The sequence below is a fragment of the Lucilia sericata genome, unplaced genomic scaffold (genome assembly GCF_015586225.1).
Source record: "Lucilia sericata isolate MDLA Ls3-8-SP2 unplaced genomic scaffold, ASM1558622v1 Contig000006F_arrow, whole genome shotgun sequence".
Taxonomy (NCBI): Eukaryota; Metazoa; Arthropoda; class Insecta; order Diptera; family Calliphoridae; genus Lucilia; species Lucilia sericata.
Genome location: NW_023994047.1, coordinates 1,722,686 through 1,746,869, shown reverse-complemented (window position 1 = coordinate 1,746,869; position 24,184 = coordinate 1,722,686). Strand labels below are relative to the sequence as shown.

At 28.2% G+C, this 24,184-nt stretch overlaps 4 protein-coding genes across 15 annotated transcripts in view; 1 reads left to right on the top strand and 3 right to left on the bottom strand.

The window, feature by feature from the left end:
- Window positions 1-24,184, bottom strand: part of LOC119601906 (putative mediator of RNA polymerase II transcription subunit 26) — a 123,668-nt gene that overhangs the window by 16,035 nt on the left and 83,449 nt on the right. The gene's annotated exons all lie outside the window — the stretch shown is intronic.
- LOC119601977 lies at window positions 402-23,953 on the bottom strand. Of its 3 annotated transcripts, XM_037953291.1 has the most exons (5): window positions 23,472-23,953; window positions 6,978-7,015; window positions 5,010-6,915; window positions 3,877-4,382; window positions 402-2,215 (listed from the first exon to the last, which is right to left on the bottom strand). In XM_037953291.1, the coding sequence occupies exons 1-3, from the start codon at window positions 23,501-23,503 to the stop codon at window positions 6,188-6,190; spliced, it is 798 nt and encodes a 265-aa protein (XP_037809219.1). In that variant the 5' UTR covers window positions 23,504-23,953; the 3' UTR covers window positions 402-2,215; window positions 3,877-4,382; window positions 5,010-6,187. The 3 variants fall into 3 exon arrangements, with proteins under 3 accessions (XP_037809219.1, XP_037809211.1, XP_037809206.1); XM_037953283.1 differs by having other exon boundaries at window positions 5,010-7,015; XM_037953278.1 differs by lacking the exons at window positions 6,978-7,015; window positions 23,472-23,953 and having other exon boundaries at window positions 5,010-6,084.
- Window positions 10,189-12,276, bottom strand: LOC119601964 (hornerin). The gene is made up of 2 exons (XM_037953273.1): window positions 12,144-12,276; window positions 10,189-12,082 (listed from the first exon to the last, which is right to left on the bottom strand). The coding sequence occupies exons 1-2, from the start codon at window positions 12,153-12,155 to the stop codon at window positions 10,628-10,630; spliced, it is 1,467 nt and encodes a 488-aa protein (XP_037809201.1). The 5' UTR covers window positions 12,156-12,276; the 3' UTR covers window positions 10,189-10,627.
- On the top strand, window positions 21,435-23,458 carry LOC119601996 (probable FAD synthase). The gene is made up of 4 exons (XM_037953303.1): window positions 21,435-21,669; window positions 22,297-22,554; window positions 22,611-22,961; window positions 23,018-23,458. The coding sequence occupies exons 2-4, from the start codon at window positions 22,432-22,434 to the stop codon at window positions 23,282-23,284; spliced, it is 741 nt and encodes a 246-aa protein (XP_037809231.1). The 5' UTR covers window positions 21,435-21,669; window positions 22,297-22,431; the 3' UTR covers window positions 23,285-23,458.

The window sequence follows — 24,184 nt, the reverse complement described above, 5'->3', positions numbered from 1 at the left end:
AAAAATCACTACTAATTATTGTTTGTTTTAACACGACCTTGTACGATCCCATTTCACAAAAATTCTTTAAATGCATTAACTAAATTGGTCATGCGTACAAACATATGTTTGCATTGCGGTTCTTTAGTTCATACCTTATCTTATTTTTTTAATTTTCCCATAATTTATTTATTAAATAAATAACTGGTTTTGAACTATGGTGATTCCATGTTTAGCAGTTTAACTCACGTTTTGTTATAATTTCATTATAAAAGGTGAGTAATGAATAAGAAACTCAGTACGTTTTATTAATTTGTTTAAGCAACCACAAGTCATTAGGTTAATAAAACATTTCGATTTGTAAAAATTTAAAGAGAAATTAATATCTATACATTATTAACAATAAAACAATTTATTTTTGCATATAAAATTGGTTAAATATGATAAATATTTAATTCATTTAAAAAAATGTGTTAGTTTTGTGTATTTATTTATCTTATATATTAAAATTATATACATAGTTATCACCAATTATTTATTAATCATAAAACACATATTGCATCATAAAACGTTTATTAATATTTTTAAAGAGTTTGTTATAAAAATGTAAAAAGTTTTCAGTTAAGTTTAAAGTTTTTTAAACAATATTTCTTGATCACTATTAAATGTGCCAAAGGAGTTGCAGAAGCACTTTTAATAACTAACAAAACCACTAAATGCAGCAGCAGCATCTGTGTTAAGCCATCAACAATGTTAAAAAAATTTCAATTTTACCGTTTACTTCCTACTTGTGAAAATTTCTAAGACATCATCTTCTTCACTTTTCAAGAGACCAAATTTTTGTTTCTTTTTTAAAGCAAACAAGGTGTGGATGTTGTATTTGTGTTTATCAACGGTTTAAATTGTTACATGTTGCCTATTACCAACTTATTTTGCGCCAACAACATACATTTATAGGTTTGTATGTATATGAATATAACCTCCCAGTTTTCATTTTACTTGAACCATACACCACAAATATACAAGCTTTATTGTGGCGCATAATAAATACCTTGTCTGGTGTGTTTTGAGTAAAAGTAATAATGATTTAACAAATTGTGTCATATCTTAATCTTAACAGAGATTTTTCAGTTATTCGTTACCATTGAAATGGGAAAAAATATTCCTTAGCATGATTTATAACAATTAGTTGAAAGTAAGGAAATGGCAATAATAATAATGATATTTAAGAATTAAATGTTATTATATAAAATGTATTTTTGAATAATGATTTAAATTTATAATTTTTATATTTATAGGGTAAAAGCCCGCTACTATTGTAATTGAGATTTATTGGATATATGAAGTTTTATCATGAGATACTTTACAAGTACTCACATAATATCTATGGAAACTGAAGAGGTGCAGTTACATGCAAAATATAACTCATTTAATTTCTATTATTTTTTCAATTACAATTGATTTATTACAGTCATAACTAGTTTTCTTCCACAAGAGTTACTGTAAAAATCACATATTTAAACAAACTGTTTTGTGTTAAGATGCAAATAGTTGCTATTTATAAATTAATAAATAAAGACGATTATTTTAAACATTTCTTTTTTCTCTTTCATTTTTGTACTGTCTAGCGAAAGCTAAAGTATGTAAATTGTTCTTGTTGTTAAAAACAGGCTTAGTTTTATATTGTTGCAGCATTTTTGTTATTTGCCAACTCGGTATGTAGGAATCCCACAATGATTTGGACTGTCGATGGCTAAATAAATCTGGAATTTTATGGTGTTCTGACTTAAAGCTGAATAAAGGTTTCTCGGTTGTTGTAATAGATATAAATGAAGGCGGATAAGGTAAAGTGTTGCTAGAGTATGGCAATTCTCTCTCTAAAGAAGGACGCATTGGTGCGAACAGATATTGTTTGGAACCCTCTTTATTTACGGGCTTAACAAATTCAGATACGACTTCAGCGGTGTTATCATAATCATTCAATTTATTATTTCTAATGTATTTTACTCCGTTGACTTTTGTTAGAAATTGCTGCATATTTTCTATTGATGTAAGCGATTTTATGGATGTTGTCGTCATTGGTGATGGTTCGTTGCCTGTTGCATGTGACACAATTGCTGTTTTTTTGTTGTTTATACGTGGTATATGATGGTGTAAGTTTGGATGCATTTCTGAATGCGATGGCGATGGTGTGACATACGAAGCTAAATACCGTGTTTTGTAGTGATCATTAGAGCTTAAAAAGAAAACAAATAAAAATAGAAAAACCTTTGAAAAATACATATTTGATTTAAACAATTTTAATTGTTGTTTCAGTTAATCCAAACATATAATATTCTTCTTATAAACTTAAATATAATGTAATTATATTATATACACACTTAATATTTTTGCAAATTCATAAGTACCTAAGTCCGATATTAGAAGCAATCTACAATTTTATCTTATAGAAAATGGAAGTTAGCGAAATACATATTTAAAACTCTCAAAAAATGAATAAAGATTCTCAATGTGTTGGTTTTTTTTAGGAATTGTGCAAAAAACTTTGTAATAACTGTCCCTTTAAGTGTCTTACACGCAGGCTGCAATTTTTGTACATGGTTCTGCTGGTGCAAGCAGCATGTACAAGCACCAGGTTCAAGTACTTGAGCTTAAGTTCCGAGATGCAAGAGCATCACTTCCGTTTATAACCACGCAGATGGGATGGCCTCTGTTGATTCGGCAACAGCATCTAGAAACATAACCGGTAGACCGAAATACGAATCCATCAAATAAAACTCACAGAAAACACACTATTGTAAATCTGGTATAAATAAAGTAAACCCTGAACATACCCGCACAAGAAAGGAAAATTCAGTGGTATCACTTGTATAAGATACCTTACATCCATTACCATGCAACCCAGCACACTTCTCATTCATCATACACACTCATTGAGGAAACATCCGACACACTCACTCTAGGTATATCGATGGGTGAGGCCCGCATACACCTACTTCCGTCCTGTATTATATACACTTGACACCAACTCATTTCCAACGCTTTGTCCCACTGTCACTCCTATATAGTGTATTTGTTGTCTCGGCAACAGTACCGAACTTATCTCGAATTATAAACTTTACTGTGTGTCAGTCTTTTAACTAACTTTCTCTTCCAGCGAATTTGGGTTTAAAGTACTGTAACTGTTTAAACTACAGTCACGTGTACAACGAAGGAACGTCTTCAATAACCGGACAAAACATAATCCGAAAATCTGGCCTGTGGTCTACCGTTTTCCGTGGTACCAGATTATGTGGTTCTCTGGTTCGATCTACTGTAAAATCATTTCAAGGAAAGAGAGAGGACACATTTGGCCATTACCATTTTATAGTCCCGGCAGACTAGAGTTATTGGTAGCACTTCTATTCCCCGGGATTGCAATAACACCAAGATGGGGGTTTCATCAAGGTAACATGTCCCGGGGCATGTAGTTAAGAAAATATAATACATGTTCGAGTGTTGCGAATGCCAGTATAGCGAAAGCGAATAAGAAAACATAATACATTACAAACGGAATAAACAAAATCAATATATCCACACTTTTTGATGGAGGATATATAAAGTATATTAAGGCTATTTTATTTAAAAATGCACTTTTGTTAATGTATTTTTTATGAACATTTAAAAACTATCTAAAAGTTCAATACATTTTTTTCAACAGTTTAGAGTCACTCTAATATACTAATTTAATTAAGAATGTAGAAAACGTGTTTATAACGAAACAATGTAACGTAACTTTTTGGCTTTTACTTTTGAGCAAAGTTTAATTTTAATACTTTTTTTACTAAGCGTATTCATGAACCACAAACATATAAAAGTTATTTTAAAAGCATTTTAAGCTTTTAATTTCAAACCTACCTCACTGTGGTTTCTTTTGGTGTAGTTGCCAGCTGATATGGATCGTATATGAAGTCTGCATAACCTCTGCTCAATTCCTGCTTTTGACTTTGTAGCTGTTTTAAAAGAGACGACCTTCCTCGCTGTTTTAAATCGTAGATATTTTCTAAGAACTGGTACTGGGAGTTATCTAGCGGATGTTTGTTGTATACAACATCCACATTATTGTAGTTCACTATTTTATATTTTGCTGGAGAATAAGTAGACTCTGTGTCAGTATATGGTCGATTCTCTATTTGAGTATCGTGAATTGGTAGATTTTTTGATGTATTATGAAAATTCCAATTGTTATGATTTAGATGATGAATGCTTTCCCTGTTTTCCGTTGTCGCAGTATTAATATTTGACGTTGGTTGTCGTTTATAATCCTCTTTTGTATCATTTTTATAAACATAAAGTGCTGCATGATTTAATCCAATACTATGTATTAATATTATGAAACTGAAAATAATAGCTAAATATTTTTGCTGCAAAAACAAAATAAATTGTATTAAATTTTTATTATTATTTTTGAAAGTTGTAATTTATTAGGTAAGTTGAAAATATGTATTTTATTTTGAGCGCAAAAAGTCTATATTGCAAAAAAATGTAAGAAATAAATGTTGGCAAAGAATAATTTCTAGAGCATTATTATTTTTAAAATTTTAATTTAAAAGTTATTTGAATGAATGTATGTCACAAATAACAACGATAAATTAATTTATTGAATTTAACTTAAATAAATTTATGTTACAAATATTTAGTTAAATATAATTATTCTAAAATATGTTTATTCTTTTGAAAATAATTTTATTTAATTAAATTCAAACGCTATTTTTTATTTGGAACAAATATAAAATAACTCTAAATAAGTAATAACCACAAGTTCATCATCCTTTTAATATTTCTGTCTTTAACTTAGACAGTCATCTTAATATAAAACTGAACTAACAACATTCACTTTTGATCATGTTTAGTTTTTTGTTATTGAACCAAAATTAAAAAAAAACAAACACTTATATACTTTGTGGCAACGAACGCATGAAATCATTTTATGCAACATTCTAAAGTCGCATCTTTTCAGAGCAAATAACTAATAAACCCATTAAACTCACCATTTTAGTATTGTTCTTAGAAATAATTTGAATATGTTCTGTCAATCACTTAAAGTATTCTTAATTGATGATAATGATTTTGTATTCTTTATTTGAATGAACAATTTTTATTTCTTTAAAATCGGTTGTTCGTTTATGTCTTTAGAGTTTTGTTTATTAAAACCGAATGTTTGATTCACAAACAGAGTAGTTAGTTTTATATACTCAGTTTGGCAAGTGTTATCTACCATCCACATTTGGTGGCAGGTTGTTGAAATAAGTTCCATATTTTTGGAGTTTTGTGTTATGTTGTGTTTGTAAGTATTTACATGAATTCAAAAACAAACGTAAAGGTGCGTATAGAATACGAACTACATACTTCTAACATGAAATGAAAAATAGAGGGCTTCTTATTGCTTATTGAAAAGATGGACTATGATTATTTTATTGGAAGGTAGTAATCAACATTTAATACAAATTATCAATGAATGTTATCAAACAGTTTATTACTAAAATTAATATTAGTGTTAATAAAAAATTATACTTAATTTATTGATTATTATTTATACGTGCGATCTCACCTATGTATGTTTTGATGAATTGAATTTATTGCAAGTTCAAACATTCACTTTTTGTTTTCGTATACTCCCATAGATGAGAAAGTATTTTACATCATTTTTAATTAAGACAATTTAGTTTTAAATAACTGTTGTATAAGTTTTGATTGATAAAATAACAACAAATAATATGTTATGCCCCCTGCAAGTACATATGTACATACATATGTATGTTTATGTATAAAAAGTGTTTATTTTATAACCCAATTTTTAGTTTGTAGTAATTTACATTATTTTACACTGTTTAATTAGTCATTTAAATATAATCGTCAAATTAATAACAGCAAAGGGCCAACCTGTGCAATAATTTAATAAACGGAATTTTGAAAATAAATAAATCTCTTAAAAATTACATATTTTTAAACATAAAATAGATTTAAGATACCAATTTTGAAAATAAAAATTAATTAGACAGGATGTATAGTATTTAATTCTATGGTTATTTTTAATTGAAAAATTAACAATTGTTCTTATTACATTAATTAACAAAATTATATGACATTAGTAAAAATCTAGTAAAGATAATTAATATTTGGTTATTAAAAATTATTCAACAATAAAATTATTATTAATATAGACATTTTAAGGTCTTCCTCGAACACTAAATGTCGATTGTTGTTGATTGTTTGCGGGCGGTATATATTCATTAAGATTTAATGTAATGGGTCCCAATAACTGTTTGTCTTTAGTTTCCCTATTTATTCTATGATTTTGTTTGTAAGGTGTAATATTGGCAGCATACGACTGAATTCCATAGGATGGTAAAGGTGAAGCTGGAACATCTACTAGAGCAGAAGGTGCTGGTGGAGGCATATTGATTGGTAATGCCGACAAAAGTGGTCGAGTGGTATAATCAATGTTGTTGCTAGGTGCCAAATGTTGATGATATGCCAAAGATTGAACTCCTGTGTTACCGGTTAAGTACGGACCAATGGGAACCATTAAAGGCCTCGTTGGTAATAACTGCAGATACTGTACGCCGCCTTCGTTTATTGTTTGGGGCAAATATTGCATTATTACAGGAGTTGGAGATCCTAATGGAGAAGCAAATTCCGGTGCTATGCTATTGCCATTATGAATGGGTGTAAAATTTGTCTCCATATCTGGCAACTTATAAGATGGCTTAAAATGATCATTTTGATTTTGCTTATTCGCAATAATATCATAGTTCGAAGCATAAACATTTAACGAATTTAATTGAGCATCTTGATTGTTCTGATTAGACTGTTGTTGCTGCTGTTGCTGTTGTTGCTGTAATGATATATGACCATTTGATTTGCCTGACTGGGATGCAATTTCAGGACTGGAAACTGGACCAGAATTAATGATGTTTGGAGCAGTGAATAAAAGCAAAATCAATTGGCAAACATACCTTCCGAAGGACATTTTTTTATATAAAAATAATAAAGCCTGCGTGAAGAAAGCAATAAATCGAGAAATCTCATTAATGTCATCCAACAGTTATTAAATTACGAGTAATATTTATTATAGTTTTTAGTAAATAATTTCATTAGTTATTAATTTTCACCCAACAATTACAAATTACGAGTAATATTTATTATATTTTTTATAATTTTATAAGTAATATTTATTATATTTTTTGGTTTATTATAATCACTTATATACATGTAGTGTAAAACATTACATGTATTTATTTATTTTTTTATATTTGTAAAAAGTTTTTTATATTACTGAGCACTTTTGTTTAACTTATAAGTATTATTTCAAATCCAATTTTTTATTTGATATAATACCACGTATTAATAGTGTATTTGTTTTAATTTTCATTATAAAATATATTTTTTTTTTTTTTAAATAAAAATCCACTTTTTATAAAATAAAAATTTTGTCCTTTTTCTTTATTGTTACATCACCTTTGAATTATGATATTTCTTTAACTCCAGCATGGAATTGACAACTGCTTTTATAACTCTGCAACTAGTAAAATTAAAAACAATAATGTTACACTATCAGACAACCTGATATTCGCTGTTTCAAGCAGTTTTCCATTAAAAGAAAAACATGAAACGAATTACATACATATGTACATATGTATGTAAGCAAACGAGTCAGAGCATGATAGAAAAAATAAAAGTTTCCGTTGAAAAATTAAAAAAAAAAAAATAAAAAAATTTATGAAAATATTTGAGTACCTAATGTAAACATCGGGTTTTCTGCATTTTTAAAAGAAAAACTTGTCAAGCATAAAATAGCAAGTGTTTTCGATTATTTTACTTTTATATTGTTTTACCCAATTAAAGGTCAATGTTAGCAACTAGTTATGTAGTACTATTTTTGTGAAAAGAAATCAAATTTTATTTGGATTTACTTTCGTTAAAACTGGTGCACAAATACATATTTCAAATACAAATATACTAAAATGTATTTATTTCCTTCAACAATATGTTATTTATGTTGTAGATTAATCCAAGTTCAATGCACGTGACGAAAATCAAGTTATTTTTGTTATGTTTCGGTTAATTTTTACTTTGTTTTATTCAGTATTAATGTACAATCAAACGGGTTTGAATTACGAGTAGAGTCAAAAATATTGTTGCCACGATAGAGTTATGGTAAAATTAAACATGTTTTTAATTACCCTTCAACATGTTTGGTAGGATTATCTCAGAGAAATATTTATTCCCAATAGACTTAAAAACTGAAAATAACACAATAAGAAGGCAAATATTTATAGGATCCTTTGCCTGAATTTAACTTGAACTTAAATAAAAATTGTTTTCTTAAACTTGAAAAATAAAATTTGTAGCCAAACTTTTAAGACTTGATCCTAGGCAGTAATTTTCAATGTGAATGTCAGTGAGTTTGCATATTGGGATTTAATATGTAGGAAGTGTTTGATTTTATTGTAAATTAAAAAAAACACTTAATTTATCAATTTTAAAATATTGTATATAAGACCAATAATTAGTAATTATCGTAAAAGATGTTTATGATGAAAAACTAAAAAAATAACGTTTTCAACTACAGCTATTTTTTAAATAATTTTTACCTCTTTTAACTCTTTACAAGAAGTGTTTTTGTTTTATTTTTAATATCAAAATGCCTTAATATATACTGTAGTTTTATTAATACTGCTCAACAACATAAATTTTATACAGTGGAATTTGTTATTATAAGCCCACTAACAAGTAATTTTAACGAATGCGAAATTAAATCTCTATTTAAAGGGGTTTAGAAAAACATTTGAAATGTGATTTAGAGATGATCAAAAAATATTTAGCTTCGTGAACCAAATTAACCAGTTAACCAATTAATAGAACATAATTACATTGATATTCACTATATATTTCTGCGTAGAAAACAATTGATAATTTGAATAATAATTTGTAAATACTTGTAAGTTTGGAATATAAATTATAATTGTGTACTGAAAACAGAATATTTATTTTGATCTTAAAATTTAATTTATTTCGCGATTTTTGATAAATATTGTATATGTCGTTTTTGTACTGAATCCAGTTTTAGAACAGTCGTCACGGGATACAAAACAGTTTGCGAATTATCATTGAATAAAACAAGGTATATTTTGAGGGGGAAACAAAGACTCTTTCAGCATTTTATACAAAGCCGGTCTAATGGTCATCCATATCGTATGAAGGTATGTACACATATGTGAATATCCAAATGAAATTTGTTATTTTTACGATTGATTTCACACAATACTTGCCACAACGACGACATACATATTTAGGTACTTATATGAGTGTTAAATAACAGTTTATTTAAATTCATTTAATAGCACTATTTAAACTTATGGTTTTTAGACCTTAACAAAGTTAAAACAACGGATTTCATAGACGTAAGATATTATTGTACATGAAAGCTACAAAATTACACATTCACTTTTTATGAAATCTAATATTATAAAAAGTTATCTTGAATGTTTAAATTTCCCATAGATGACAAATACTACGCTGAGAAAAGTAGAATAACTTCAGTAATAGTACTATGACATTCAAATAATTATTTTTAAATTTTTAGATAAAAAGTTCTATCATAAAAACATACACTAACCATAAAATAGGTTTCAAATTTTATTTACATTCAAATTTTGAATTTCAATTCGAAACACTAATTATACATAAATTAGTGTCTTTATAATCCATAATTTATTATTTATATTAGTTTATTTTTAGTGTTTTGTTTTTTTATTTTTAGTAATGAAAACAAAAACTAATTGTTGTTGCAAGTATATTTTACAATTTAATTTTTGTCATGTATACAATAAAAGAAGACAAAAGTTTTTAAAATATAAATCGGACATCAATTGTATAATAAAGGCCCCAAAACATGAACTTCATGTCGAAAGATTAAAAAACAAAACAAAAATACTCATGAAACAAAAACAATAAACTTAAGCAACAATCTTTTGAATGCAAACACGCATTATTTTATTCAAAAGCCACTTTTATTTAAACGCGCTTAATATTATTAATGTAATTCACAAAAGAGACTTTAATTTAGTTTAATTTTTTTAATGTAAATTTAAATTCCTTTAATAGAAAACAATCTGCTGCTAAGTATAATGAACAATATGATAAATTTGAAATGTCCATAATGCTCAGTTCCACCAGTTTTGTAATGCACATCTATGCATATTAAAAATAAAAACATTTTTTACGCTTTTAATAAAATTCTTGTTATCGTTTCGAACAATACTTTGACAAGCTACAAAGTTTCTTTAATATTGTTTATTACTTGATTAATCTACTTCATTTGTGAGCCAGCCAAAGTGGGAAAGTTATTTTTAATAGTGATTGACATCATGCCAATTGTGAGATGAATTTTAAATTTTTCAAACAAATTTTTTTTGTTGACTATGTACAAATTTTATTTTTTAACTGATAATACATGTTTGTTTTGTTTAAATGAAATGTTTTTACATACATAAATTAGATATATAAATGCAATAATAAATTATATCAACTAAAAGGATTTAAAAAATTCAATGATTTTAGTTTAAACATACTAATTTTAGGCAAAATACCAACTAGATTTTTTCTAATGAGAATATGGAACACCATAGCTATTGCTAGGTGGCAAGTAACTGCCACTGGCGGCAGATGAAATTTCATTATATGAACCCTCATGGTTATTGGGTGGTAAATAAGAGGATTCAGGTTCATGTACAGATGTTGTTTGTACTTCCACAGTTTGTTGGTAACTGGGTTCTTGGAAATTTATAGATGATCCGGAAGGTATAGGATAGTCATAACCTGTAGTATCAGTTCCTACTCCTGAAGGGGGCAAATATTGTTGACCGGGAGCTTCATTATGGGCGGAACCTTCAAATTTGGCACCCAAAAACTCAGATGGCTTAAAAGGAGCTTTAGAATAAGAAGGTTGATTGAAACTAGATCCCGTTATGCTGGTGTGTAATACTTGAGGTTTATTCGATCCCGTAATGCTGGTGTGTAATACTTGAGGCTTATTGGCCGCAAAACTAAAGTGACCCAATCCCTTGTGACCTGCAGCATAAGCTGGACCGTGGTCTCCAACAGCAGAAACGTGAGAGTGGTATTTTGTGTTGTATGAATCCCCTACGGTAGCAATGGGTACACCATAACTACTAGAAGGCAAAGGATGTTGCTGTACAGGTGGTAAATATGAACCAGTTGGCACTCCGTGGCCTCCTTGTTGGCCCACTGAAGCAGAACCATGTGAGTTACCAAAACCAGCAGGTCCACTTGAAATGACATAAATATGTTCCTGAGCACCGTTATGTACATGATCGCCATGATGTACTTCAGCCAAACCAGATCCATGAGAGCTACTAAATCCGTGACTGGAGCCAAATCCAGAAGATGCAGGAGAAGTATAATGATAACCGCTACCCGAACCAGAATTTGTCGCACCTAAAGAATGTGAATGTAATTTGTATCCTACGCCAGATGAGCTAGACCCGGATGAACTGTAACCATGACCGCCAGCGTAAGAAAGGGGACGACTGGCAAAATCATTATGTCCGAACGAAACTCCTTTATGAGAACTGACACCACCTTTAAAACCTCCAGAATGTTGGGCAGATCCATGGCCAGCATAATGGCTAGAAGAAGTAAAACCTAAGCCATGAATACCACTACCGTGATAACTTGCTGATGGGGCATAGCCAAGACCATGGGAAGCACCGCTGCTATGATGCCCAGAGGAAGAAAATCCATGATGATTATGACCAAATCCACCCGAACTGTAACCACCTCCTACACCAGAAATATGTCCACCACTACCAACGCTTCCCGAATAAGTATCATAAGAAGAAGAAACCGAAGACGGGGGCAAATATTTATATGAAGGTCCATGGTAAACTCCACTCACATGAGACGCATCTCTTTTGGGTTTAGAATCACTACTTTTATCCGACGCAAGCGCCTCTACTTTTTTCTCCACTGCACTTTCTTTTGCATGTTTAACCTCGGCCAATGCCAAAGAAAATACTGCCGCAAACAAACAACAACACTGTAAAAATTAAAATTATTTTAATTTCATTTTTTTTTCACTTTTTAAAAGGAATACTTACAAATATCTTCATTGTATCCTTAATTAATCCTTCAAATTCACTTCAGTTCAAAATCGTCTATAATCCACAACTGTGCTGCTTAACAGCTACAAGATTTATGTTTATGATGAGTGAACAGACAACCACTTTTATACTTACACACATTTTTGGATTGCTTTAAAACGAACCCAGTCAAAAGTAAAATACTCTTTTTTTAAAAAAAAACCCTAGCAAAATTTTGCATTTTACTTTTTAAGAAAATGTTTTAATATAAACAAAAAATATACAAAATTGTGAAGCCAGCCATGCTCTTGACAATGGATTGTGTTACACACAATGTCATGTTGAATTTATTTTTTAATTTCTACTCTTTACTGTTCATTCAGTGGCTCTAGTGATGACACGAGCCAAATCATTACAACTACATATTTTACTCTCTGTCTCTCTTTCCGTAATAAGCATTTTAATTATGAAAATAGCTGTATTTAAATGCGTTAATTTCATTACAAATTTAATTTTGGTATTTGGTAGGTAGGTTTCAAAAATTTACTCTCATGTCTATGAAAGTCGCATATATTTTATTTTACTAACTAGTATATTGCTCTCCCGGAAAAAAATGATTACTTGTCGTGATTAATGATCGTCAACGACATTGTGGTAAATATAAAGTGGAAAAACTGTAATTTTTCAGTACGCCAATCTGTTAAATTGTTTTTGCCAAGTTTCAAATATTCAAAGGGTTTTAGAATACCCGCACCACAAAAATAACACTGTTTGTGTAAATAACTAATTTTCAATGTCTATCAAACGAATGTCTTCATGATCCGCATTTACTACTGTAATCACCACACTTTGTAGAAAACCTATTTCACTGCAAAGTTAATTTAATGTTTTTATCCCATCACTTAGCACAAAATTAAATTTAATTTGTTTTGTTGTGTTTTTTTTTTAATTTTGGTAAATTGATAACTTAGCAAAAGTTACACAATTATTACAGAAGGTCATTAACAAATATGCCATTAAGGCAACTTAATCGTTTATAAATAAAATTAAAGAGGTTCAAACTTAGTATTAAATTAAAAGTTTAAGATAAATATTAATTTGACTTTCTATACAAATCATACATGTTATTAGGAGCCATATAAATTAAGTTGGGCGCATGATATTGGGAAGCCTGATGTTCCTCGTGCACTGGTTTAAGTGCTGGCTGAAGTGGTCTGGTTGGGAAAACTGTTGATTTTGTTGTCGTAACTGTTGAGGCAACTCCTGTTTTTGCTGCTGACCGTAACCCAAAAACTGTGAGGGTATGAAAGGAGCTTCCATTTTAGATGGAACTTTTGAATCTTGGTGATATGGATGGTAGAAAAATTGTGCTGGATATATATTATGTAAAACGTTGTTAAAATGTTTGTCGGGAAGATTTGATTGCTGCATATTCTGATAGTTGTTGGTAAGTGGATTAGGAAATAGATGGGGTCCAGCATATGCCAAATTTTGGTTATTTATATGAAGTTGCTGCGTATGGGGATTTTGTTGATTATGATACGTTATTGGTACATCTGCATTTGTTGGTGTTTGTTGCCTTTTGTATTGTTGGGATTGCATATACATTAAATGAAACATTGGAGCAGAAGGATTATTGAATTCCACAAAATTCTGAGAGTTGGTTGTATTAACATTTCTTTCTCCCAATATTGTTTTGTCATCATTATTGTTTTCATTTTGAGTAGTATAACCAGGATCATTAATGGTATTTTGTTGATAGTAATTATTGTACTCCCTTGGATCAATTACTGCACTGTTAGCAGGATAGTTGTTAAAATTCAGTTCTCTTTTCCTATGGCCGAAGGATAAGCTGACTGCTGTATTATTTATTATGAAATAAATATTGAATATATACGCAATTACGAAAGCGTGAATAGAATACATAATGAATTATTGATAGTTAACTTTGCAACTAATCCATTATCTCAACTTTTCTGCATATTTATATTAAATAGACTGTTCATAGAAACTTACAAAAATACCATAATATTGAAACATAATCCTGAAGTAAAAACTGGCAAACTTCCGCCGGAATTGAAATTGATATCTTGACATTGAATATGCAACTGATCACTGCTTGCAATTGCATCTGAACTGTATAAGGTTTTGGTAGTCGAGCATTATGCATTTTAGAAGAAAACAATACCAAACCTACTCGTTTAAAGAGTTTTTATTACATCATATTTAAAAGCTTAAAGAAAGTAAATTTAATATACATACATATATGTATAAAACTATTATATAAGTTGCAAAGGTACGAACGTTTCAAAAAGTCAACATTATAATGAATATTAATGGTATAACAATATTTTTCGCATATTACTGCATCCACAACATCATATTTACCTTAATTATGACAAATGTAGAAATGACATTAATTAAAATATAAATATTTTGAAAATCTGCAGTTAAAAATTATTTTTGTAGTAATCTGTTTTTAAATTTTAAAATTAAGTAATTTATATTTAGAATAATAGAATTATTTATGTTACAGATGAATTTTAATAACAATAAATTACAAAGCTATATGTTTTCTAATGCAAGACCATCCATATATCTATTTCTATTATTTTAGTTGAGTTTACTAGTTACATTTTACTATTTTATTTATGTTTTAATATATTTCTATACATAAACGAAAAATACGGTCAAATAATGAAACTTCGACTATTATAAAATTAATTATGCAGTCACCTAACTTGATATATTTTGAATTTAATAATCGTCAAATGATTATGAGTAAATACTTTATTTGTTAGTATTGTAACTTTGCTAAATCACAGACTAGTTCGTCACTATAACAAACGTCTTGTTCATTGATATTTTTGCTTTTTTTTATGGATTATTAAAACAAACCATTCCCCACAGAGATAATATGAATATTATTAATATTTTAATAAAAAAATATAGGTTTTTGTACCTTCTCGTATTACTCTTTAGTTTATTGAACTGCTAGTCCCTTTTTAAATATGACTACTACTACAGTGTAACTACTTTTTCTATGTGACTCATAAGCAGTTCATTACTATACTTTGATATTGCTGCCATAACTATGTTGGCGTAAGAAAAGTCTTATCGATTATTTGTTTAATGTTCGATATGTGCAAAATTTAAACCAATAATAAAAAAAATAGAGGTGAATAATTTGTAAAATTACTTCTGTTATATAATAGAAAGTTAATTTCACATTTATTATTCACATAAGTACCCAATTCCATTACTCATCCTGAGAAAACTATAGCATTTATTAAGAGAAAAATTACAATGAATAATTATATACATATATCTGATCTAGTTAAATCTTATTAAATATATGCATTTTCGACAAACATTTAATTAAAAACTTAATTTGATTGATTTTTTTTTTATTTTTCATCATTTGCTCTTAGGCCATAACAAGATATTTTTTACAAAAGATCCCAGCAAAAAATAATTGATGTCATACTTTACAAACGACATCTTAATCACATCTAAAAATGTGATTGCATACTTTTCGCTTTTATAAACCAAACATATACTTACAAATTAAAACACAGTTAAAAATGAGAAAAGAGATGTAGAAAAGTCACTACAAACAACATATTCGAAGTACTTCAAATTTTGATGAAATTTACATAAGCGTTTCATTAAAAGAATGTGGTTTATTTTTGACATAAAATATCGGATTTTTACAGCTTCTAAAGATAAGATTAGATGTAGTTCAAAGTTGTCAGAAATGAACAACATCCCTCCAATGACACGCTAATGTAAAATTCATAGGTTTTTCACCTGAATTTGAAGCACTTCGGGTTACTAGTTGTGATGAAAATTCTACATCTTTTTCCACACTTTTTTTGCTGGGATTATAAACATACAATAAATTGGAAATAAAATAAAACGTAATTTTTGCAATATAAATAATTATTTTAATGGTAAATTATATAAAAATAAATATAGAAAAACAATAGTTATAGATCGATCTAGTGAAAGGATTAAAATGGAGAACCATATACCAAATGAGGCGATCGTAATTTTTTATTTGTAGGAAACACTATTGATGTTTTGGATTGAACATTTTGTTGTGGTAGATTATATTTATTCGTTGTATTGAATACTGGAAATTCAACTATCTGTGCCTTGGTTGGTGTGTAGTTAGTACTTTCCGTTTGATAATTGGCAGTTCTAGGATTTATATATTCATTATTAAATGCAATGGTTGGTCTTTGCTTCGCAATATATGTGTAAAAATTAGTTAACTGATTCGTATCTGTCTTATTTTGATTAATTATATTATTTTGTTGTAAATGCGGAACTGGATAAAATTCATTTATATCACTACCACCACTTATTATAGAAGAATTATTTTTTTCTTGAATATTGTAAGAGGGAGCAAGGTGATTATATTCAGGATATCCTTTTTGAATATTCAAACTAACGTCATCACGTGTTTTTAAATTAGGATATGTTGGTACTCTTGTTACGAAATTAGTTGGGCTGATTAGTACGAAATTAGTAGGAAATACTATTTCGTTATGTCTCTTTGAATCAGGGGTAGAATGTATCGACGTATCTTCGTTTATATGATTTTGACGATTAAGTCCACTGTTAGAAACTTTGTTTTGTTGTATGAATACATTTCCTAATTGTTGAAAATTTAGGTTATTGTTTTTCACATTAGATGAAACTCCGGATTCAATGAAGGTATACTCTTGATTTTCTCCAGATGGATATTTATCTAGTGAAGTATATTGATTTGGTGGTTTAGAAAAATGTTCATCTAATGAAAAAACTTTGTTTTGTTGATGTTGTATGGATGGATTTCCTAATTGTTGAAAATTTAAGTTGTTGTTTTTAACATTAGATATAACTCCGGGTTCTATGAAGTTATACTGTTGATTTTCTCCAGATGAATATTTATCTAGTGATGTATATTGATTTGGTGGTTTAGACAGATTGTTTTGTTGCTGTTGTATGGATGGATCACCTAATTGTTGAAATTTTAAGTTGTTGTTTTTAACATGTTGATTTTCTCCAGATGGATATTTGTCTAGTGAAGTAGGTCGATTTGCTGGTTTTGGAGATAATTGTTCATTTAATAATCCATTGACATTGGGTAAACTTTGTGTAGTCGTGTGCTGCTTTTGTGAATTGGGAAAGTTTCCATTATTTCCACTTTCTTGTGCAAAATCTGGTTTTGGAGATATATTATATAATAATTGTTCATTTGATAATCCACTGACATGAGGTAAGCTTTGTATTGGCATATGCTGTTTTTCTGAATTAGGGAAGTGTTGCTGATATTCTGATAAGTTAATTGGATTATTGCTACTTTCTTGAGCAAAAGTCCCATCAATGTGCGTTGTTTGTATATCTGGTTTCACGTTTAAATGACCAGAAAGAGATGAGATTGCAGGCATTAAATGAGGACTTTCAACAGTTTGCTGATTTACAAAAGGTTTCCCAAGATAATCATATTTAAAAATCTTGTTATTATTTACTTCACTGACATACTTGTTAAATTCAGTTTGAGCAACATTTGCAGGTATATCATCTATAACTTTTCCTGGTTGTATATGTTCCAAGAGTTTTTTACTTGGTGTAATGTTCAAAGTTAATTCATTTTGACTAGGTCGAACATTTGATGAATCTGTTGTTGCTTCGACTCTCTCTTGCATGACACTATATTTTGAAAAATTTGAGGCAATTTTTTCTTGACTTAAATTATTCGATTTAAAAGAAGTTTCTGGTATTTTATTTTCGGTTTTAATATGTTCGAATATTTGAGCACTTGGTGAGGTTTTAATATTAAATGTCGAGTTATGACCTTCCGAGTATTTAGATGATGTTTCATTAATACATTTATTTTTATTGTTTTCATGAGTAAATTTCTTGTGGTCGAATACATTTGGTTGGTTATAGTGGTAAGTAAAAGTGGCATTTTTAACTGGTGTTAAAATTGTAATGTTTTGTGTGTTTTTATGATCCTTAAAATTTGTTTCATGGGTTAAAATTTTGGTTTCACTACTTGGTTTTTGTGTTCCGAAATATACATTATTTGGAATTTCCTCTTCAGTTTGTTGCACCTCAAAACCGTGCGGAGAACCAGGGAAATTATTAGGATTTTTATCTAAACCTAAGTCATTATAAAGAACATTTTTCAAATGTGCTATATTTGGAAAAGAAATTGCCGGTGTATTATAACGATATCCATGATGTAATTCAACAGGTGGTTTAATTGGTGTTGATCTTCCTTCTCTTATATCTTCCCAATTAGGTTTGTTGTACGAACTGCTTTGACCCGGGTGGATAGCTATGGGAATGATTGATTCATAATAAGAATTAAGAATAGGAACTGCGTTTGGGTTAAGTTGGTTATAATTGTAATATGAGCTGAAAGATGCTTTCTGATGCGAATAATTGTCGATGGTTGGATGATAGTTTTTCGATGGGAGTTGATTTGTAGGATTATTCCAAACATTTGGATTTACTTTCAAGTCCTGCTGAGCGTTAATTAAAACGTACAGTGACTGATTTAATACCAATATTGTTGATATATATATCTGAAATGTATAACATATTTTTTAATTTAACTTTTAATTTTAATCGGAAAATTACACATTAAATACGTACCAAACTTAACATTTTTCTTTAGTTGAGCACAATATATAGATCTATATATTTGAGATGTTGTTTGATAACTTTATTGTAATAGAATGTACACTTTTAAACTTAACAAACGTTTATATACTACTTTATTTTAGACTATTTTTAATGAAATTATTTTATGAAATTTTTTTCTTCAAAAGTAATAATTTCATAATTTCTATGACATCATAAATTTTGAATACTCCGAAATTTACAAATTGTTTTTATAAAACACGTATAACACCCAAACACCATAAAGAATGTAACAGCTTCAATAACACCTTCATTCATAAAATAATAAACTTTTTTAATGAAATTGATGGTTTTACATAAGCACAAAATTTATTAAATGTTGATCTACATTTATCACCTTAAGGCTTAAATTTCATTTTGGTTTGAATATACATGTTCATATTGTATAAAAGAAATTGAAAGTGTTTTGAAGAATTTATTAAATGTATTTACATACATATTTGAAAATGCACGTGAGCTTAGCAATAACTGGGCCAATTTTGTCATAAAGAGCAATGACCTCTTAATTAATGTTTATGAAAAAATATATACATTATTATTTTACATTTTGTGATACAATAATCTTTAAAATGGACATTTATAATTAACATCTTCAGCAGATGCAAATAAATGATTACCAGAAAATAAAATATAATTATTGTTATATAGTTATGTAGATAAATCCATTCGATGAAATAATAATCCATTCAAAACTTACAGTTACCGAATAAAAATGTATCCAAAAATTGTATGAAATCCTTCGATCGTTAGTATTATTTACATTAAATTTACTGCTTTGGGTAAATAATTTACCCAATTTTAAGATCATATGATTGTAAATCTGACAAATACATATCTTTTTAATTATAATTAATAGTTTTATAGATTAAAAAATAAAAAAGTACTTATTCATAGGTCATTTAGATAAAGACGATTCCAGGCCATGAACCTAAGATGACTCGAATACCAATATGTACATTTCTTAACAACAAAATGACTTCATTTGCTTGGTAACCGGGCCAACTTAGGTCTGATAACAATAGAAATAATTTGTCAATATGTTACTTGTAACCGAAAAAAACTAAAATGTCTAAAAATAACTGTTCTTTAATGTTAATCTAAAACAACGACAAATAGATAAAGTAATTGTACAAATACACATGTATATTTAGACATACATACTACTAATACAATTTTGATAAAAAAATAAAAAATATTTAGTGTACATTCATTACCGACATATCATTCACGCAAATAGTTTTCATCTGCACTTATATACGAGCTGATCTGAAAATGATATACAAATAGTTCATTTGCTTCTAACGGGTAATCACTCAAAATTTGAAAGTTTTACAACCGTATTCTAATCTTAAAAAATCGACCTTCTTATATACATAAATGTAGCTGAGTATATTGGTCGAGTTTAAATCAATTTTTACTAATCAAACAAACGAATAATTACAAGTTTTGTTCTACTCATATTCAAATTGAAAATTTTCTGTAATATCTCTCTACTCACATTCAAATTGAAAATTGTCTATAAGATCTCGGTAGCGGTAAATTTTGAGATACGACCCTGTAGAAACCCAGAGTTTTTATTTATTCGTGTTCAAAGTTTCAAAGAGTATTTGTTATAAAATATGTAATTGCAATTATCTTGCTTTAAAGCGGTAATCTTTTAACCTAGTAAATGATTTCGATGAAAGTTCATATGCAAACAGCGTATTTCTTGATGATTTGTTTTTTTAATACTATGTGATACAAAATACGTGTTACTCCTAAGTTTCTCATCGATATTTCAAAAATCCCACACATTCTGTATACATAAACGTGATTTTTAAATGGAAGTAATACATTAAAACATTTTGTTTTATATTAGAGTTAAATTAAAAGGTGTTTGTAAAAGTCATAAAATACTTAAAGATAGTTATGCAAGAGTGTAAAAAACAAAATTAACAATATAGCCCACTAGGCAAGAATCTTAATGAAAAATAAATTTCGTTACATTGTAGATAATGGATAAACGGACATTTTAATACCTACTTGAGTCTTTCATGAGTGACTCTATTTTTTGCTACCCACAATTATTGAGTCATTGATTTGCACTCAACTCATTGTTTGTTTAGCATATTAGTTACCACTATTGTTATACTCAAACATTGTGAGGAATATTAAATAATTGTGCGGCTATGATTCAAACAATTTTTGAATAATAGTGAACAAATTTTTAAGCGTTTAAAACAATTACCTGAAGCCTAAATTTGCTGAAATTTGGAGTTATTGAGTACAACTGATTACAACACGATATTAAGTTATTCTCATATAGAATATTATTTAAATTATTTATAAAAATAACGTTATTTAAGTTTACGACCCTTTAATTGCAAATGAGCGTACATATATAGTATATACCAAAAATTATTGCCATTTAGATATGAACTCTTTTAGTTTAAATTTGACGTTTAGTACCAAATATCATTATCACATATAAAATAATAAATAAAACAAAAAAAAACATATTCACAAAATTAATAAAAGTTATGCCCCTAATATGTATCTATGAAATTCATTTAAAAATCTACTACTATTTTAGCAACACTTTACCAATACTACACGTGAACACTTCTCTCTTTTTACTCTTGATTTTTCCGTCAAAACAAAAACAGCTGGGCTATTTAATTTGTCAAATGTAAAATTAACAAAAAAGTAAAAAAATCAAATTAAAAATATGAAATATTGGAAAAAGAATATATATTAAATATAATTATTTTAAAAATTTAAATTTCTTAAAAAATTTAATTAGTATAAAAGTTTGGAACAAAGAAAAAACGAGCCACTTTGGATAAATATAGTCTTTGCAGTAATTGTAAGTGTACATCATTATACCTATTTTATAATAATTATGTATCTTTTGTTGTTAAATTATTGTTATAATAAGAGTACTAATTGATTTTATAATGAAAGTTAGCAATTCATTGGACGTGTAACTTTACATTTTATATTACATATGTATATGTATTTTATTTTACTTAGGAACACGTAACTACTAATATATGGTTAGATTTACATGAAAATGTTTTAAAGATCTTATATGGGTTTCATAGACTCCGCTGACCAAAATTAGCTATTTAATTGACAAAAAATAAAGGCCCCTATCTACAAAAGCAGTTAAATATAAAGGCTAAAGAAACGTACATAATAGTGATTTGTAAATAAAACAAACTAAATTGTCAGAACCAGGTCAGAACAACTTTTCTTCTTTTGAAGAAAAATAAATCCTGTTTATTGAAACTAAACTTTCCACATTAAATAATTTTTTGTTTCTCCTGTAAAATTTTAAAGATTTCAGATAGGGCCTATAGCCTTTAACGTAATAATACATATTTCTAATGTGTTAAAATTTTTAGAATGTTATATATTAATTTTTAAGAAATAAATCAATATTAAAAATCCATTTTCCTTTTAATAATATATAATCTTATTAATATTACAGATATTCCACAATAAGTTAAACAAAATCCCGCTTATATACCATATCTAAAGCAACTAATTTTGAATATTATTAAAAAGCCGACTGCTGTCTCTCGGATTGGTAGACATAAGATATAAAAAATACATCTCTTTAACAATGGAAGTTAAAGTAGATTCTAAGGAACCGAAAATAAACCAAAAAGACATGGTTGACTTCAAATATCAGCATTTTGAAGATGTCGAAGAAGGTATTAAAGAAAAGGAAAAGGACATATTAGAGGTACTAAAAAAATTATAAATTTTATCTATTATTTTTATATAAATGTTTTTCTTCAGATAATGCATAAAGTATTTCAACTATATAAACCGGATGAAATTTTGCTTTCTTTTAATGGAGGGAAAGACTGTACCGTAGTTCTACACATGCTGCACAAGTTTTTCCAAAATAACGCCTGTCTGAAAAATATAAAAATTCCTACGTTATATATCACTGATCCGGATGCATTCGAGGAAATCGACCAGTTTGTGAATGACTGCCAGAATCTTTACAATATAGATATTATAAAGAAAAAGGGCCCTATTAAAGAAGCCTTGAAAGAACTTTGCAATGATAATCCAAAATTAAAAGCTGTATTTATGGGCTGCAGAAGAACTGATCCCTATTGTAAAGATTTAAAAGTTATGCAGGTTTGTAGATGAACAAGTTAAAGACAATTTTCCATACTAACAAATGCTTTTTACAGATGACAGATTCGGGTTGGCCACCTTTAATGCGTATTAATCCTATTATTGATTGGAAGTGTCGTCAGGTGTGGGAGTATATATATCTTTATAATGTACCATATTGCAAATTATATCAAAAAGGCTACACGTCAATAGGGAATAAAAAGAATACAAAACCAAATCCTTATCTACGATTAATAGATGTCACTACTGGGAAAGTTGTCAATTATAGACACGGACATGAGCTTCTAGACAACGATGAGCTAGAACGTGCTGGACGATTTTAAGTTTATCTAGCATAATTGCAACACACAATTGAAATACGATTGTGCTAAAAAATACTTAATATACTTTTATAAGAGTGGTGCTAACATTTTAAATATTTTTAGTTAAAAACAATAAATAGTTGAAATTCTGTATATAAATTAATAAAATAAAACAGTACAAATATCGTGTAAAAAGGTGTCCACTTACCTTTTTATTAAAAAGTTGTTGATATACATCATATCTTTCTATTTATTTGGAAATGTCATCTAGCCAGAGTACTTCTTTCTTCGATTTACGCATAATTAGCCAAATTGTAAACATTAATTACTTTGCAAAAATTTTTTTAAAAAAGTTGTTGATATACATCATATTTTTCTATTTATGTACAAATATCATCGAGCAGGTGTATTTTCTTCTTCAATTTAAGCATAATTGACCAAATTGTAAACATTAATTAGTTTGCAGAAATTTTCTGTTTTATAGGTATTTGATTACTTTATTGCAAATCGTCGAACTATGAATCTTTCACATTTTAAAACCTGCATCAATATATCTAACACTGGCACTCATATCACAATAACATAAAAATACACATTTTTTATTGTTCTATTTAAATTGTTTTTATATTTAATATTTGCAAAGAACTTTAAAAAATAAATCGTTAGGTGTTTCTAAAAACGTTTTCAATGTATTTGAAGCAAATAAAAAAATGTATTTTTATTAAGTTGCCGTACTGTTCAAAATTCTCCAAAATGGGACAAACGAAAAAAAAAATTATAATTTTTTGATATTATACTTTTTAGTTGCAAATTAATGTTATTTAGTGTAATAATACAAATAAATCTACATTATTCTTTAGAAAAAAATTATTTAAATACATTTTTGATAAAATATTTACTATCTTTAAACATTTTTTCTAT

Excerpts from the sequence above, each read along its gene's own strand:
- LOC119601977 (XM_037953278.1), bottom strand. Across the intron at positions 2,216-3,876 it reads CCAAAAGAAACCACAGTGAG|CTCTAATGATCACTACAAAA; the intron begins GTAGGTTTGAAA and ends TTTCTTTTTAAG.
- LOC119601996 (XM_037953303.1), top strand. The coding sequence starts at position 22,432 with ATGGAAGTTAAAGTAGATTCTAAGGAACCGAAAATAAACCAAAAAGAC. Across the intron at positions 22,555-22,610 it reads AGGAAAAGGACATATTAGAG|ATAATGCATAAAGTATTTCA; the intron begins GTACTAAAAAAA and ends GTTTTTCTTCAG. Across the intron at positions 22,962-23,017 it reads AAGATTTAAAAGTTATGCAG|ATGACAGATTCGGGTTGGCC; the intron begins GTTTGTAGATGA and ends TGCTTTTTACAG.